Here is a 19081-nt window from a genome sequence, read left to right on the forward strand (position 1 = left end):
ATGAAGATGAGTTTTATAAAAGGAAAGAATTCAAAAAGTAAAACAAGTACCAGCAAGATTTCAAAAACCATAAATGTGTATACAGGTGGGAGGAGTAGTTGCTTTTACACAGAAGGAAAAGAATATCAATTAATAATCTTCATTCATTTCCCACTCTTCAAATATCTGATTGTTTGGAAACCAGCATTCTCCATCTAACATGTACTGTCCAGGGACTGCACAAATACAAGCTTTATTTTGATGGGTTGTTCTCGAAGCTGTAAACATTAATGTTTTATACAACATACAAATCCTACACTGAAAGCAAAGGATTGATTTGACAAAGAGAAAACTGGGGCAGTCTAGAGGACAGCTTATCAGAACTTTATTAATAGCATCCTGGATTATGCAGAAGATTATTGTGAGCTATAAAATCCTCTATGCCTAAGCTCCAGTTACTTCAAAGAAGAAATCCTTCTATACAACTAAGTAACTGGAAGCTATGCAAAAGACGTTGACATTTGACAATCTCTTCCTTTCCCATCCCCACAACTCTTTAAGACTGTTATTTAGAACATGATTCTCTTAAAGCAGCCCTCACTACTCATGGAAGGAGGAAGGGAGCATTAAGATGAGAAGCTACTGAGGTAATAAAACGTCCAGATTCTCTCAATGCTAGTTCACTGGTTCAAATCTTAACTTTCTCATACAGACAAAAAGTTTAATTAAAACAAACAGAAACAACAACACATTAAAGTTCAGAAAAGGTACACATGAAGGCAACACCTCCCAGAAAATCTGTTCTTTGCTCTTGTTTCAGATTCAGTGACAGATTTTTTTCCAAGGTTTGTGCAGGCAAAAAGTGCTCAGTGTACTCAGACACATTTAAACATTAGCACATCTTTAACCCTTCAAAATAAACTAATTCTATTGCCTACCCAATAAAACCCTTATTTACAATTAACTCATACTCTGAGTACTCTCTTCCTCGTAACATGTCAGCCCCCAAATTAGAATGAGCTAGGTAAGTCTGCTGGCCGTTGAATGACTTAAAAAGCATGCTCAGTGGAGGAGAATTCCTTATTCTCAACATATTTCTGCTACAAGTTCCCCAATGTATGTATACCAGGAAGCTGATCTTCTAAAAAACACTCCACTCAGCCGAAATCCAAACCTCTCCCTCCTTGCAGAAGCACAGGAATAGCTGAGATTTTTTTTCTCTCCTCATTTCTGTTCTCCGGCCAAGTATTCAGAGCTATTTCCCTTTCTTCTCTCTTGTTTTCAAAACACCAAATGCTTCATCCACTGTCTTCTTTCTTTTCCTACAACAAAGCCCATGAAGCCTAAACAACTTCTTTGCTTTATTTTCTCAGCATAGAGATGAAACCTTCTCCCCTCAGTCCCACAGAAAAACTGCTGGACAAAGTAGGAATAGGCTTTCAACAGGAAGCTCTGAAACATGGATGTGGCCACATCACCAGGACGCAAGTAGGTTATGAGCAACATATAGACGCTGTAAGCTCCTTAATGCTTTCCAGGCAAGCAGGTGTCAAGACACTTGAAAACACTACTAAAGACTAAATGAAAATGCTGTATTTCCTTTCTGTTTACCTGCAGTCATCGAAGGTTGACCCAGGAGATGAAAGTGCAAGTTGCTTGCGCAGCTCATCCCTCTCGCGAGTCACCTGACGGAGCTGATATAAAATAGTCTCCAGCTTCTCACTCATTTGTCTCGTGTCTATCACAGGTGGTGGAGATGATGCTTTACCAGTCGTACCTGATGAAGAGATAAATACTTGGCAGTGAGCTAATGCCTCAAAAGAACAATACAACTTCACTAAAGAAGTTAGCACTAATTTTAAAAAACCCTATATTTCTGTTTGCAAAATCCTGTTCAAAAATGAAGCAATTCATGTAAGTTTTCATTAGTGAGTTGAAAGAAGAATAACTCCAGTCAGATCTCATGCTAGCAGAAAGGCCCTCTGTTGCAAATTCAGTTTGCATGGATTCCTTGCTTACTCAGGAACTTACAAGTAGTTTAAAAGGCAAGTTTGCAGTAACAATTGCAAAGACCTCAGAAACTACCATACTGACAGAAGTCATAGGTTAAAAAGTTACTTAAAATAAAGAACAATGTCCATGCTTAACCCCCCCCCACCCCCAAAAAAAAAAAAAGAGTAAAATTCACCCACATCAACTTATTCCAGTGATAGCAAGAAACTGCTACAGCACAGGGGCTCTTTTCCTTTATCTAGCAGCACAGAAATACCATTCTGCTACAGGCTACAGACAACATTTACTTTTAATACAATTCTATGCTTTCACATGTTACAATTTTTCAGTCTAGTACGTGAAATTAAAGACTTCACTTAGTAACAAATGATGAAAACTGGGCTTCATTTTTAACAACACTGGCTAACACAAAGCACATTACAATCACTGCAACTGGACTACACATCAAATTTCCTCTAAGGGGCAGTCATACATTAAAGGGTTTTGTGGGACTTCTTAATTCTCAGCTTTCCTAATGTTAGAGCTGAACTATGATGACTACTGTCCTCTCAGACAATTGTAAGAGCACAACAATGTCTCCTTCGCAAGAGAAGAGAGTCTGGTGTATCACTTCCTAACAACTGCTGACAACTAATTCAGCTCTAATTTTAGTTCTGCTCATTTAAAATTAAGTTGTAAATGTAGTTTTTCTCATGTGTCTCTCAGACACATGAGAGCAGACTCAAAGACACAAGTCACAGATGTGAAAGGTAAAGGCTTAAAAATATACAGCTCATTATTTTCTACCCAAAAGAAAAATTTTAGAAATAGTTTACAAAATTATACAACTGAAACAAGTTGCTGACATATGTGTTAACTTGTTAGGATGTACCTTTATTAGGCCTTTCTTTACTTAATGAAACAACAAAGAATAGAGAAACAATGCTCTCTGCTCATTGTCTTTTCAAAGAAAGAAATTCAAAATTATTTCACTGGATCAAATGCTAATGAATTGCAAGGACTGGCTTTTTATCTCTAAACCCAGCTCACAAAGGTATTGCAGAATGTAAAATCTCCCTCCAGCTTTTCAGCAAAAGTACCCCTGCTTTGAAGTTCCCACACCAAAATAACTGCAGTGTCAGGGCTATCATAGGTACAGCATCTACAACAATAGGATCCCTGCTCTTATACCTTCCAGCTGCTACTGTAATTCTTCAATGAAAATTTATGAGCACAGACTCTTCTTTTAATCTAACTATTCCCTAATAATGTATGCAAATGCTCTAATAGCAAACTGAAGAAATAAAAAATTGCAGGAAGGACCTGCATTCTGTAGAAAGACAAACTCACATCACTCTGAAGAATTCTCAATGGGGGGATGCTTTTCCTACTGCTTTGTTTCACTCCTGCATCCAGACAAAGCACCTTCATCCATAAGGACTAAGGATTTCACACTTCCAGAATGGAGTTATCCTTTCTTTTAGATGAGAACTATACTACATATTTTTATGGCACGTTTATACAGAAACCAGTAATAATACACATGATACAGGGATATAGAGAATAAATGAAGAAAATAAATAGACACAAAAAGTCAGAATATGTATTCATTTGAAAGAGTTTGGACACATCAATGAAAAAGGAATTCCATAAACAAGCTAAAAGGTAAAGGCAGACGAATCAGTCTGGTACTGACAAGCTGGATGGGCTTTGGTAACTTCAATGGCAACCTGCACATCATCTCACTTGAGCTGACACATCAGAGGACGTGTAACATGGAAAAAATCCCCTTCTCATCCTTACAGAGAGGTTCAAAAGCTGATGTCATCCTGGGGCTGCTTACAAGCAAGACAGACGAACAGGATGCAAGAGGTCAAGAGGAAGGAGAAGATGAATCAGGAGGGCTGCTGTGCTCTACAGGGAGGAAAGGGCACTGGATGAACAATGTCCATCACTACTACCAGTGCTAACCCTAGCAGCAGTCCCATGGACAATGTCTGCTACGCAAGACCTAGACAAGCATCCAACGGCTGCCCTGGGAATCTTTAAACACAGTAAAAGCATGCCAGAGATCTACCTCTGCTCCTCAACCTCCTTCCTCCCCCAACAGCTTTGACAGCATCCGAGTGACAATCTTCTTCAGGCAAGAACATTTGTGCACAGACCCAAAACTGTGCCAAGAAAACAAAAGTCTGCTTTAAATAAAGACAGGCTAATCAGCCTTAGGAAAGAAGCTTTTTTCACAACTGTGAAGCCATTTGTCTTAGTACCAAAAGGGGTTATTTTTCATTAACTTGTCAATTTTTACAAGTACATCAACAGATACTTTCCTCTCTAACGCAATGATATTTTTGACACATAATATCAGCCACAAGATGTACACCTGTTAAGTGCTGTAAAAACACAGATCAGTGTAATCCAGTTCTTCCTGCTCCTATCCTTAAAAGAAGACTCAAAATTTACCTCTGCTTGATTTACTAACAAGCTTCCATTCTCAATAGTTGTACAAAAGGTCTTCTAAAGCTTAAATCAGATTTCTGAATGTTTAAAAAACAAGCACACACATTCAGTAAAATCCTATTTCATCAGAAAAATTCCATAGTCTTGGTTTCTTTTAAAGGAGCTTTTATTGCTGAATGCTAAAATCCTTTTATTGCATCTGACATCTTGATGCAGCAGAAGGAAAGTGACCTGTGCTTCCAGCTTTGTATTCTTTTTCCATCTCACTGCATATTTTACACAGAAGTACTTCCTTTTTGTACTTCAACCAGTCAAACTGATCTTAAAATGCACAAGCCTGAAGGCTAAATCTCCATTATCCAAATTATGCCACCTATCAGTAACTCACCTTCTTTCTCAGACAACCTAGATTTCTGAAAAGGCATTTACTGCGTGTCCTGCCAAGTGTAACTCATTCACCTGCTTTGATAAGCCCCACAACTCATTTCTGATGCAAGTTCCACTAGAGAACTCAAGCGCCTGGAAGTCACTCCCAGGCCGGTCTCCAGGTGAGCAGCACGGCACCGAGTCCGGGAGCAGCCAACAGCAGGGATGTGTTGTGTGGAGAGAACGCACTTTGCCCGTAATGCAGTACAGTCATTAAGTCCTGAGCATGCACTGACTTATCCAAAGTGAGATTCTGCAGGATTTCCATCACAGGTTGTATAAAAGAAAAGCCTTAAAAACAGAAGCTGGAGTAATCATATCTTCCCTATTATATCCCAAATGCTGGACTTCAAAGAAACCACAAAGACCCATGACTGTAGCACATCCTGATTATAATTCTTGATGATTACTCTATTCAACAATGACTAAAGAGATAATATGTCCACACAGAAACTGAAGAAGTTAACTTCATATGTGGAGAAGGGGTAGCATATTTTTTAAAGAATAACAGAACATTTTAACAGAAACAGGGCTGAAAAACTTATTAACCTGTCCAAAATATACCATTATGCCAAATGAACATAATGTTGAGATAAGAAAATGGATACCAATGCATAGACAGCTGATTTTAAGAAATATCATTAACATATTTTGACTTATAATAAACTCCTTGGTCTTTGAGAAATACACTTGTATGACAGATTCAACTAATTCAGAAGGCAATCTGTCACAAGCTAACAGAATGTCTAAATTTTACAAAGATTTTTCTCAAACTCATAAATTTCAAGCTCCTTCCTGCTTGAAAACAAACTCAGACTTCTCATGGTACAGTCAAGCCTTTTCCATTGTTTTCTTTCATAAAAAAGAAAATCAACAGGGATATTCAGGATATTATTTCTTCATGGCCTTGTAAATCATGACAGAAAATGTTAAAAAATACTTCCAAGAGGTATTGCAAAGCATGATCAACAGGGTTTCTCCCCAAGCTAGGGAAGGTGTCGAGAGTAAAGACTTATGCCTGCTGTAGGAAAATGCATTCTAAAGTATTTACTTTCTTTCAAAAATTTATGAGGACTAGAAGAGGGTTACATTCTAAATGACATTCTAGTTATTATTTAGATTCATTTCTTCAGATGTATCTTTTGAAGTGATTTTGAAACAGCAGAGAGCACAGAACAGAATTGCATGGAGGCGAAATGAAACATTAGAAAAAACAAGCAGCAGTACACTGAGGAAAGAAAAATGAAAGGTAGAATAATGAACTGTAGAAACAGTTTCATCTGACAGAAAACCTAATAGATTATGAAAGCAGTGACAATCACGTAACATGCAAGGACAAAAGAATGGGTAGCATTTCAGTATATTGTTTTAATTCAGAATATAAAAACATAAAAGCCAACAGCATCTAAAATAAACTTTCAACTTCAGTTAAGTTTAAGACTACAGAAAGAACTGAACAGTGGTTCTGGAAAGGTCAACATGAAAGAAAATCTACAACCTAATACTGAAAAATAGCAGAGGAGATGGGGGCGGCATCTCCTTGCAGAATTTTGCTGAGCTGAAATACAAGTGAGAGTAAAATCTGTTACCATGACCAAGGTCTATGCAGCTGAAGCTTCTGGGTTTGAATTTACAGTAGCTCCCTGGCTCAAACCCTACCTTTGTCAGGCTTACAACAGTGTACTGAAAGCATAACCCACATTTAAGTGTCCACCCTGAACCCAAGGGAGACAGTGACTATGGTCACCAGCTGCACACCAACTGAGGGGATGAGACTCCTCCAGCATTCCACCCTTCACATCTTCTCCTGTAAGAGTTGTGAGCACAGACTCACCACATCAACTTCACAGCTCCAAAAGAAAACCACCTTCACCAAAAGGATTTCCTAAGTGCACAGACTGATAAAGGGTCTCAGGGAGCAGTGAAAGACACTGGGATCCAGAGGTGCTGTCTGGAGTGCAGGAGATGGGTATTCACATACACTATTTCCATTCAAATCATTGCAGACCAACCAAATCTTCAGAAATTCCTACATGGAGCTGCCAAATGTTAAGAAGATACTATAACAAGCAAAATACCATGGAGTGGTCAGCTCTTCATTAGTGGTTCTCTCACCACAAAAACCCCACTGTCCCTTCTCCAAGACTGCATCAGGACAAATGAGCAAAGGTGACTTCTTTATTGTTATGTTCCTTCTTTTTGAAACAGGGCATGACGTCCATGGAGTAAACTCAAGTACCTTTGAAGAGAAAGAAGTTGTGAGAACCCTGTGCATCACTAATGTCGAACCATAGCTGCCTGAAAATGGACATCAAAGAAGACAGCAATAACACACTGAAGCAATTCAGAATGCTTATTACTTAAGAGGAGATGTTTATTAACAAGTACACTGAAAATCACTTAGAGATTAAGGATCAATCCTAGAGATAGTTACATGATTCAAAGAGTAAAATCAGAGTGTGAAGTTTTCTTTAAGTGTGTGGAAGAGTGCTTATTTCCAAAAGTTTCCAGCAAACTAAATAGGTAGCTTACTACATACGAAATAAAACTATATGAAGAGTTTTAATTCAATTATTGAGACCAAATTTTAAGGGAAAACGATTTCTGAATAGAAAGACTGATTGGTGAAGAGGTGGAACATCGAAGGCAATTCCTGCAGCGCAGATAAGGATTCCAATGTGATGTACTGGTAGTGCTCCTAGTACCTTTTCTTATTCATTCATGGCTTTTCAGCAAGTGTAATATTGTCACTTGTTCCTTGGTGTTAACTGTTGAGGTGTCTTTAGCAAATATAAACTTTGTGTAAACCAGGCAAGAAATACAATGAGAGATTACTATAGGCTGTGGGGGGGAAATAAATAACTGTTTCAGACAAGGACAGTGTTTGTCAAAAGCCACACCTGCAACTGAACAGTTCCTGTGAATAGTGAAAACAATTACTTTGTTACATACAGCTGCAGAAAGTATGAAGCAATAAACTGAAATCACAACAACATGAAAGGACACTTGTCAAAATGGCCAATATGAAAATGAGGAGTGAAAGACTAACATTGTTGGGAAGGAATCTGATGGGAAAGGGGGAATGTTTGCTTTGGAGTAACTAAGGCTCTCAGATTAACAAACTTAAAATGCAATTAGCAAAAAACTATCTGTAAATAGCCTGTCAGGCTGATAAGCTAAAAAAGTGTTAAGTAAGGAAATACTGGCAGTTGAAGTCAAAGTTGGACAACTTGGTGGAGACAGATATATGATCACCTGACAGCTGCAAGGAAAGGCATAAAACTGTAGAGCCAGCGGTGGTGTTCATTACAGACTGCTATGTCCATGGCATGGGGGTCCAAACTAGATGATCTTTAATGTCCCTTCCAACCCAAACCATTCTGTGATTCTATGTAAGCTCCCACAGCAAAATGTAGCACAGTGATACAAACAGAGAAGAGTAAGAAAAAACACTTTTGATGAAAAAGTGACACTATTTGCAAAGAACTGAACAGCTGGAAAAATAATAGTCTGTTAAAAGAGAAAGGTGATAATATGCAATGTGGAAGGAAGAGGCTACAAGATTAGCAGCTGTAATCAAAACAGTGCAAAGAGGTCTGGCTGTGGAAAGAAGAAATTTATACATGTGAAAAGATGGAAGGTCTTTTCCATTACAAAATTCATCTAATTAGGAACTCAGTGGACTTCAAATAGAATGGAAGAGTATGCAGTGCCTTTCTGTTAAAAACTCATAAAAACTATTATGGAGAATCTTCTCAGAGCCACAGCCTGTTGCCTGCATGCAAGCTGCTGCGTTCCATTAAAAAACATTTCCTAAAAACAACCAAACCAAACCAAACCAAACCAAACCCCGAACATCTGTGCATTGAGGAGGGGAGGAAAAAACATTTTTAAAGCACTACAGGAAAACTCTCAAGCTTCATTATGGTACTAGGATAAGTAAAAAAATGGCTTGATTCTAGCAACCATAGTCCTGTCATGGCATTAAATGTCATATTATTAAGTGTGCTATACAAACTGACACATTTTTTAAAATAATTTTTAAAAAAGGGGTCTTGATTCTGTGTTCTATTGCTCTCCATTATCATGACTGGTCAAGTGGGAGACTAGCCAGGACTGTCACATATAGCTGTGTTATTGGTTTCTATCCAATTCCTAAGTGACACTGTTGTTCTGTGCTTGGCACAACAGGCACTGAATCTCCATAAATAATTATTCTGATATCAGAGACACAGGACTGTAGTTCGTTCAGAGAGTTTGCTGGGTGCAGGGAGTGGGCAGATGAAGGGTGCTTTTATTTACACACAAAAATCTTTGTCATTGGCCAAGATCAGAAAGAAAAGAAATACAGAGGGAGACCATGACAATTTAATGAGGATTTGTTCCTTTGAGGTGACAAAGCTGGGGCTGACAGACAGTGGTGGTATTACACCATTACAGCTGTTTATATTGTACCTCTTTTGGAAATAAGTTGTGAATATTTGCTCTCTATACCATCAAAACTACCTGTTTTGCATGCACGGCATGAACTTTATTAAGACAACAGAAAGAAAAGGAGGCAAGCAAAAGAGAAAAAAAGAAAATATTGCCATCTAAATTAATTTTGGATAATGAGGAAAATACACAAGAAAAACCTGCTGTCACTCTGCATTTTTATTTACGTACAGATACAAATGGAAAAAAGGGCAGAGTTTCTTCTCCAAGGCTGCTAACCTGCCGTTACACAGGGGGGAAAACTGGGTTCCACTCAACTGTTTATGCTATCATATGCACATGAGGATGGAAGTTCATTCTTCTTGCATCCCTCATGCCCTGCAAGCCCCATTTAGACAGGGAAAGAGAAAAAAGCTTGGATGACAGCACAGTACTTGGAATAGACTCGCCCTAAGCTCATCTCTGAGTCACATTATGCAAATTGCATCACTCCTTGCTCTGCTCTTATATTGACATTATCGAAGACTGAGACAATCCCAGAATAACCATTTGTTACCCATACAGAAGCTGCTGGATAAGTGTTCATTCATCTGTGCTGCTGCTCTCCATGCTTGTTGCACTCTTGGCTTTCAATGAGAGAATCAGAACTGCAAATACACCCAAGACTTGGGTACACCATGGATTTATACAGTGATTAAATGATGTTGTCTCATCTTTCTCTCTTCCTTTCAAAATCCTAACACCATGCTTTATTCATTGGACTGAGACTGAGCCCATGTTTTCTCAGAACTATCTTTTAATAACAATCTTAGTTCTATTTAAGATTAATTCTTAGATCAGAGTCTTTTTCTAGAAAATAAGCCCATTGTTATATACCTTAACTTCATAAATTAATTCAAACCCAGGACAGCTGTAAAATGTATAGCAGCATCTCCATTTCAGAACTTCCTGACTTACTTGGAAGTGTTTCAGAAAAAGATCATTTAATTAAAAATGCTGGCAGCAGAAACCATCTCTAACAATAGCTAGGGTAATTAAGGGTTGGGAAGAAAAGATGAAGCACATGGACATAGGAGTCACTAGTTGCATTTAGGAACTATGGAGTCTAAAGACTACATATGAAAGATTGTATTGTCTCTCCAAATTAGATGATGCTAAGATTAACGATCCCAAGATTTATCTGGGCGTAATTAGTGGCCCCAAAACCTTTTGCATTTCCCCTGAAAAATCAAATGTGCCAATCTGTTTCTGAGCTGCTCAACAAACAGAATCAAGGTATTAATTGTAAACCAGCATTTTGAACACAGGTATAATAAAATAGATCCCTTATCTTTCCTGTGAGGAAGGTTTATGTGAGCAGGGAACTGAAAATACTCCTTTATATACGTGTGTGCACATATAACTATCAATGTAGAAATGAACATATTCAAAAGCTTACATTGTCTCCAAACCATGACCTACTTGCCCTTTTTTACTGAAGCATTCATTTCATAGGTTAAACTTACCATTTCACCACACAGAATTACCCTTGCAAAAATTATTTCATTGAGATGAGACAGAGTGGGGGGAAGATGCATGTGAAGTTCCTCAAATGCTACAGCACCTCAGTATTTACTGGGATTCCATTCACACAAGTCATATGAAGCTTTAGGGGAGCTGGCATGCAGGCAGTTTTAGCTATGATGGTTTGTCATTCAGTAAATCAGTCAGTATTAAAATAATCTTTAAAGTGACTTGCAAAGATGTCTATTAGTATATGTCAGTTATTAAGCAATTTTTCTACTGATTTTGGATCACAAAAGATATTGTTTCTTGCAGAACAAGATGTTAGGGTAAGAAAACGGTTGGAGGAAAAATCATACTCAATAACAAGTCTATAATCACGCCATAAAATAAACATGCCAGCTTCAAACAAAGAATTCCCCTGGCTGTTAATCTATTAAATATTAAATACCAAGCTCATATGAACCATTTGAATAAAACAAAATTACAGAGAATAGTAGATCACAACTTATGTTTTAATGGCAGAGCACTTAATTTTCAGGTTATAAAATAACTTTGATCACTGCATGCTCCAAAGATATAAATCAGTTCTGAGGACAGCCTTTTATGTCAAGTGCACAGATCCAAATTAAAAATGAACTTCATGATCTTAAAATACGAACAAAACATAGTTTGTGGGAAGAAACATAAAAAAAAGTTAAGCAAAATTAAGATTTAAGCGTGCCACTCCTTTTTAAAATGTGGAACATGGAACTAGACCGGACCGCCTACATTTCTCCGACCTCAGTCATCACTTCCTCCAATTATCCCACAAACTTACTGGATTTCATTTTAGAATAACTACCTTCTTTAGAATGCACCTTTCTGAGTCTGGTTGTCCTAAAAATTTAGGATCTTTTTTCTTTCTACTTCCAGTCCCAGTTTATTTGTAGCAAATTAAATCTATCCTTCCTTCAGGTAGTAGCATACAAGTGTGGTCTTGATCAAAATCAAACTAACATGTCACAGCTTCCAGTATTTTTAGTGAATAGTTCATTCAGGCCTAAAATCTTGTTCCTGCTTGCTGGAGTTAAAAGTTCAACTCAATGACTGCAACAGATGTCTACCCACATCCTTAAAAAGACAACTGACTTGCCTGGTGCTGTCAGGGAAGTCTGCAGGTGCCTGACAAAATACTGGAACTTTAAATATGCAAGAGCCTGCATTCCCTATCCAGGGCAAATGACTTTTACATGGATTTCACAGTAGAAGGTATTGGTATAAGTTAAGACAAGGAAAACTGGCAGCTAATAGAGCTGCTGCAAGATCATCTTGCAGCCAAAATACCTCTAATAACATTTCTTATACCTCCAGGGTTTTTTTCTGAGTATTTTGTCTTTCCCTATGACTTTCAAAACAGAGAAAATGAAACAATTAATTGAACACAGGGAAAAAAATGCTAAAGCTTGCAGCAACTGTCAAAAGTTTAGAAGGCAATGGCCTTGGCTAACATTCTTTACAACTTCCATGACGCTTTTGACTCTGACCACAATTTTCACATCTACATAAATATATACATACACATATACACCTGCTTATATCTTATTTTCATATGCACAGACTTGTGTAAAGACAACGTTGCCATTCTTGTATCATTTTACTAAGTAACTCAAAGCATGGTTACATCATTTCACATACCCAAATGTAACAGATTTTACTGGCTACAACTGCAGCCAGCCACGAAAAAGGCTTAGCTTGCACTGCACAAAAGTACACTTGTTTCTCTTGAAGATGGATGGTTACATCTTACAGTTCAACTTCCTTGGTTTTATGACCAGGATCCCTTTACCCTTCGCAGAGGCAATCATAAAAACTTGTTCTCCCAGTTCCCAAAAAACACACTCATCAAGTTCTTATATTAATACTTCACTCACCAATGCTGCTCAGAGAACTGCTGCTTTCAGAGTCAGAAGGCATTATGGACAGCACACTGTAAGTAGACCCTAGAATCGGGAAAATAAAGACAGTATTATTTTTCCTCCCCCCTTTCCTCTCTCCAAACAAAGTTACGATTCATTTCCTTGATACTGGAGATGCCAAATAAATTCACTAAAATTACTAAAATTATTCCAATTACTAAATTAGAGAGAACACACATCACTGAAACATAAAAATCTAACAGGCAAAGTATAATTTGCAAATGAGCATTGCACAGTGCACTGGGTAGAAAATCATTTTGGATGACACGGTAAAAATGAGTTCAGCAAAATATTACATACATTGGTTTTTTCAGACAGACTGAAAATACAGAATTTCATGTCTATAATAGGAAGAGGAAGAGTGATACTTGTGACAATAGTGACAATCTCAGTTTCTTATGTCTTTACATGTACCAACTCATAATTCATTGTGTAACTGATTTGTATTCTTATCCTCAAACTTCATTCAGACTTAAAAATTTCATTTAGTTTTTAAATAAAATTAGCTTACATCCATTTGCAACTTCTAGTATCTGGTCTTAAAAGCAAGGACCTACAAAGCAACAAGTTTTCTCATCTATTAATAGATCAATAGAGAGTGAAGCCTTTCATTTTAGCTATTTTAGAAGTATGCCAGATTTTATTTACCAGAAGAACTAGAAGAACAGGTCCTATTTCAAAACATTAACTAAACAGCTCCACCATCCCTCAAGTCAGGATAAACACACCATAGTAAAGACAGGGAATGACTATGTACAAAAGCCATTAGAAATCTGGTCTATTTTCAGCACTCACCAGGATGCAAGACCTGTGCTCACAACAGCCAAGCTCTAAGACAGTTTCAATACTTTCAGGAGCTCAATTTCCTATAGTCCCTCTTTCTTATATTTCAATATTTCCTTCTTCCAGTTTCTTTGAAACCAAGAAATAAAAGCTGAGAAGCAGCATGAGTAACTGCATGGAATAGACTGAAGGAAGGATAGGCTAGAAAATAAAGAAATTGGTTTTTGTTCATCTCCTTTGCTTCTTACTAGAGAAAAGCATAACATCTGTAACTACTATAGTGCTAGATGAATGAAAGGCAAGATGGGATAAAGTAATTCTAGTAACACAGGCAATAACAGAAAAATCAATCAAAAAAAAGAAAAAGACTTGAAAAGAAACAAAAAGAATTGCATCTTGAAGCAGACTGTTTAATCTGACAAATCTCTATGAAAAATGATTTTAAATATACTGGTTACAAATAATTCTATTTGTTGGGGATGTAAGTTGTTTATTTTGTTCAGATTTTCAAACAAAACATACAACGAGCATGTCACTGACGCACTGCCTGGCTTCAGAAAAAAATCTGCTGCACATTTTTGTTTCCATTTCAAATATTTTCAAATAATAATTTAATCTGTATTCCTATTTAATTAAAGCTTGTTGAAAGCAAAATAATTTCTGCATTAGTTATAGTCAACCTCCTTGCATATTCTAAACTCATACGACTTGCAGTATTTCTCACAGTCTGGACTTTCCTTATGATTCTAATCAGCCTAAGTTGAAAAAAACAAATCAATATATTAAACAGAGTAAGACATCTTTATGACAGACAGTGTGTACTGAGATTGTATCAAAACTGCGTGGGACTCATGCACAACAAAATCTTGTGCCACGAAGTGACACTTAATTATGCTCAGCAATTTAAGGCAAAATTGCCCAGTTCCTCTAAAAGATTACATAGGATTTCCACACCTGAAGAAACTTGTAGTGATTGTTAGCTGCTTTTGCTTTTAAGAGTGAAGAAAGAAAAGACTCAAAATCTCATAATCTTAACTGATCTTCATTTTATTTATCTTCAAGACACACTGATCCTCTCTGTCTTCTTGTCCTGAATTACAAGCCAGAGACAGATCTTAAAATGAGTTAAATTCTGCTCTCTGGAACGGACAGAAAGGTTTTGTGAAACTGACTTAATCAATGGAGAAATATGACTCTCCAAAGCAATGTTCCTAAAACATTAGCTCATATTTGTGAATGCAAGATCTGGTATGCATGGCATGTTATCAAGAAAACCTACAATTGTGAAGAGGGGAAGAATCATTTAACCCATTCATAATTCCTCACTTAGAACAATATAGTAACACTTGCCTGGTTTTGGTTTGTTTTTAAACTACACAGGGTACAAGTTCATTATCTGTAACAAGTGCCAGCTTTGTCATCAGAAGCAGTATTAGTACACATCAGAAACAACAACCAGAGGTCTCTACACAGCTGTCACAATATTAGATTTCATCTTTAGGTACTGTGCTGACACACAGCCTTGAATTAAATCCAGGCTAAAGTGGCATTGTGCTTGGCATATTCTGCTTGACCAAACTAGCAATACATCATTGGTACCTGCAAATGCTCCAAGAAATGTTTCCCCACTCTATAGGGTGCCTCTTCACATAAATGAGAAAACTCAAAATCATCTCAACGGCAATCCATATACAGAAAAGGCACAGGGTAGTTTCTACAGCCAAAGGCACTAGAACACCCTGTTTATTTCTGAGCTACATAGCCATGGTATTCCAATAAATTTGTTGCAAAATCACCCTCCCCCAAAAGAATTTTCCACTTGATTTCCTACTCTTAACATTTTCTAACTGTCCATCTTGTCAAATTGCACAAAATAATCAGATCAGAACACTAAACAAAACAAGAAGCCATAAATACTTTCTTAGATAAATGTTCAAAGTGCTTCACATCTAGGAGTTCGCATGCCCTTCATCACGCTTTTACAAATAGTTGACTTTAATATTTTTCTGCTAGTATTCACCTTACATACTGAAATCTCCCAGTGGTAAAACTTACTACATTTTATTTCAATTCACCAATTTATAACAATTGTTGACATATTCCTAAAGTTCAGAATTACAACTTGCAATGACAGGATTCTGAGAAACACAGTAGAACCTATACATACTTAAAAATAATAATAAAAAAACCCCAAACCAACAACTACATCAACAAAAAACCCAAATTAACCACAAAAAAGTCCAAAATCACAAGTAAACAAAAAACCAAGCATGTCTTTTACTGATACACATTCATACAGAGAGGGAAAATATATAACCGTCCTGTCTTTACATGGCAGACTTGCTTTCTTTTTTATTCATCCAGACATAAGCTTTGGATCAGTTCCTGGCTATATTAAACAGCTTTGACAGAGCACAAGGATTTAGAAACTGCTACAGTATATGCTTGAGAACCTTAAGAATCTCATTTCCTTCTATTTTCAACAACTAGATCAAATAAGATTTCTTTAAGTTATTACTGTCTTTATTAATCACATTACAGGAAGGCCACTTAAGAACTCGCAAATTCAGGAAAAGAACTTGTCGCTTAAGTGTGGAAGCCACCTCCAGGGACAACAGAGAACTGTGTTCCAGTTTGCCTTCATCTTTCACACAACAGCAACAGCCACAGCCACACAGAAAGAGTGACACGTATTTTTCCTTGCTAAGAAAGACAATGAGGAAGAAAGAGGAAAAAAAATCAGAAGGAAAAAATACAGAGAAGAGTTACACATCCTAAGAAGACAGCAACTGTCTAAATCAGCAATATCCTCATCAGCAATACCAAATCAAGATTAATGGAATTAAACTAGTCACACAAAATTAAAACAGAACATTTCTCCCTTCTGTCTTTCTAACTTTTGAATTGTGAAACACCATGTAACACTGGACATCACCTGTTCTTCAAGGAGAAACTAAAAAAAGCCAAGTCAGCTAATCTCCAAATAAAGCCTCCAAAACAAGCTTGCACTTCTGTAAGAAAGCAGTACAAAGGATCAAGTATGATATCTTCTAGGACATTATCGAACAACTTGTGAGTAAAAATACAGTGTTCACATTAAGAGAGATAAGCTGTCAATTGTCAGTACTACATAGAAACTTCTCACCCTCCTCCATACAAATACATGCAGGCTCTGCTCATAGCTCTAAAGCACAGTGTATCCAAGGGGACTGGAGTGGCAAAACGAGATATAGGTATTCACCTTTACAAAATTCACTGCACATATGCTTTCAATCCTCTAACTCTTTTTTCCCCCCCTCTTATCTATAATCCAACTCAAAGAAGGCTATTTTATCTTCCAAACTTCATTATATGATCTGAACTGTATAGGAGTAGTTAGTTCCTCAGATAAACACCCTCAGCACAGGCACAAAGAGACAGGTATACTGAACCTGCTTCAGCGTGTGAAGAACAAGGGGTTTATTCAAGGAGCATGAGGTGTTTTATCCCACAACTTGGAGAGTGCTCTGATCTTGGCTGCACAGCTCTTGGTAGGTCACCCATCTTTAAGGACTGCATTTAGATCTGCAGTATGGCAGACTCCTAAATTAAGTATGTTTTCTAACTAGGAACACCTAGCTTATTGTAGAACCCAGACTGAAAGAAGCCTTTGCCTGTGCAAATTTCTTTTGCCACTTGTCTGTGTGTTGCAGTGGGGATCCTGCAACACGCATATATCAAACCAGGAGTCCCGTGGAAAGGAAATATATACGGACAGACAGATTCTTGCTAGCTGTTTCAGAGAGATGTTTATTTCTCCAGCCGCATGGCCGGAGCTCTGCTCAGGAACTGTTCCAGTCACGGGACCAAGGGTCCTTCTGCCCGCGCAGGGAACACAAACCAACCAATGGGAACGAGGCTGAGCAGGGACAGGGAAGCCCCGTGTCTGTGCCCTCAGGGCCCCTCTGCCAGGGCTACACGGCAGGGGAGGGACCCCAACACCTCACCCGTTTTATTTTAATAAAAGGAGAATGAAAACAACTGGATAAACATAACAAGAACAGTTTCAAAACAAAACAAGCCACCCTCCTGAGTCTTTAAATGTCCAATCAGATTCTGTGGAACATCTTAGGGCTGACAGAAGGGAGACAGAACTCTGAGCATGCTTTGTGGGGAAACTGAGGCAGGAGAGGGTTTAACTTCTTCCCTCCCCCTTTTCATCCCCCACTCGGCATTGGAAAGGGATTTTTGGGGAAACAATTGGCAAAAGCATGGTTTTGTGAGGGAAACCATGGATGAAAAAACGGATTGGGAATACACTGGGGGTAATAGGACATAGGGTAAAAGGGAAAGGTGGGATTAGGAACGGGAAACTGTAGGGAGGGCTTACAATGGAGATATTGTCTAACATGACTACGATTTTTTGCATATATACTGCCTTTTACAGGAACACCATCAGGCCCAGTGACCTGCGATGCTTGTAACCCTTTTCTCCCTAGTACAATATTAAATTCCACCACCTCTCCATCTCCCAAGCTTGGGATCCATTTTTCAGGGTTATTCTTTTTAATAGCAGTTCTATGCACGAATATGTCTTGCTGGTTGTCACACCTTGTTATAAAACCATAATTTTGCTTAACATTATACCATTTTACTATCCCTAAGGTCTTAGTTACTATGATCTTTTCGTTTTTCCGAGTGGCTGCTGTTTTCTGTCTCGCTGCGTCTTTGTTCTCTCTTTCGGTCGCTCCCGTGTTGGAATTGTCGGAGCTGCCGGTGCCTGCGCGCTCTTCCCGGGGTTGCGTTTGGGGCTGTGCGGGCCGGGCCGGGCCGCGCCGCTCAGTCCTCCGTGCGTCGCCTCCTCTGGTCGCAGCTTCGCTGCCGCTGCCGGGCGCTGCACCCACGTCTCGGCCGGGCCCCCGAGCGATGACTCCCCCGCGCCCTGCTCCAGCGCGCGTCTCGGCCGGGCGCGGCTCCGTTCCACCGCCACCGCCGCCAGCCGCCGCCCGCGTGCCGCCCCTCTCGGTCGGGCGTTCACGGGGCTCGCTCCACCACGCGCTGCACGGGGCCATTCGGGCACCGCCGGGTCCCGCCGCGCCTCGCTCCGCCACCGACACTGCGGCTCGCGTGGCTCCGCCCGCGCGCGGGAACTGCCTCGCTGCTGCTCTCAGAGCGCTCGGTGCACGTGGCCTGGGCCGCACGGTCCCTGCGCCACGCTTCCCTTCGCCAGGACACAGCTGACATTGCTCAACAGTCTCGGTAACTAAATAATATTCACAAAAATATTCTTCCATCAGCATATATTTTGACTCCAGTATTAACTGTGTCCAAACGGTTTTCCAAAAGCCCTTGGTAAGAATTAAATCCCAAGAAACATAGAAAAAGTTCTTAAACAACCATGCCAGGAAGTGTTTCAGTTCTTTTTGAGCTTGAATCAAGCTAAAATTTACAAATCGTTGTTCAAGAATCATTTTAAGTTTAAGATAAATGTCCATATGCGGCTCTGAGAGCCAAGAGTCTTCCCACGGTTCCTCCATAGTTTAGATATGGAATAGCAAAGCAAAACC

The 19081-nt window shown here is 38.7% G+C and overlaps 1 protein-coding gene across 6 annotated transcripts in view; it reads right to left on the bottom strand.

Annotated features, from left to right (window-relative positions):
• DLG5 (discs large MAGUK scaffold protein 5) overlaps nt 1–19081 on the bottom strand; it is a 100379-nt gene that overhangs the window by 47606 nt on the left and 33692 nt on the right. For all 6 annotated transcript variants that reach the window (XM_048310655.1, XM_048310652.1, XM_048310650.1 and 3 more), the window contains exons 2-3: nt 12708–12776; nt 1591–1756 (exon numbers count right to left, since the gene is read on the bottom strand). In XM_048310655.1, coding sequence (XP_048166612.1) covers nt 1591–1756; nt 12708–12776 — 235 coding nt within the window. The remainder of the gene's footprint in view (nt 1–1590; nt 1757–12707; nt 12777–19081) is intronic.

Source organism: Corvus hawaiiensis, chromosome 8, assembly GCF_020740725.1.
Source record: "Corvus hawaiiensis isolate bCorHaw1 chromosome 8, bCorHaw1.pri.cur, whole genome shotgun sequence".
Lineage (NCBI taxonomy): Eukaryota > Metazoa > Chordata > Aves > Passeriformes > Corvidae > Corvus > Corvus hawaiiensis.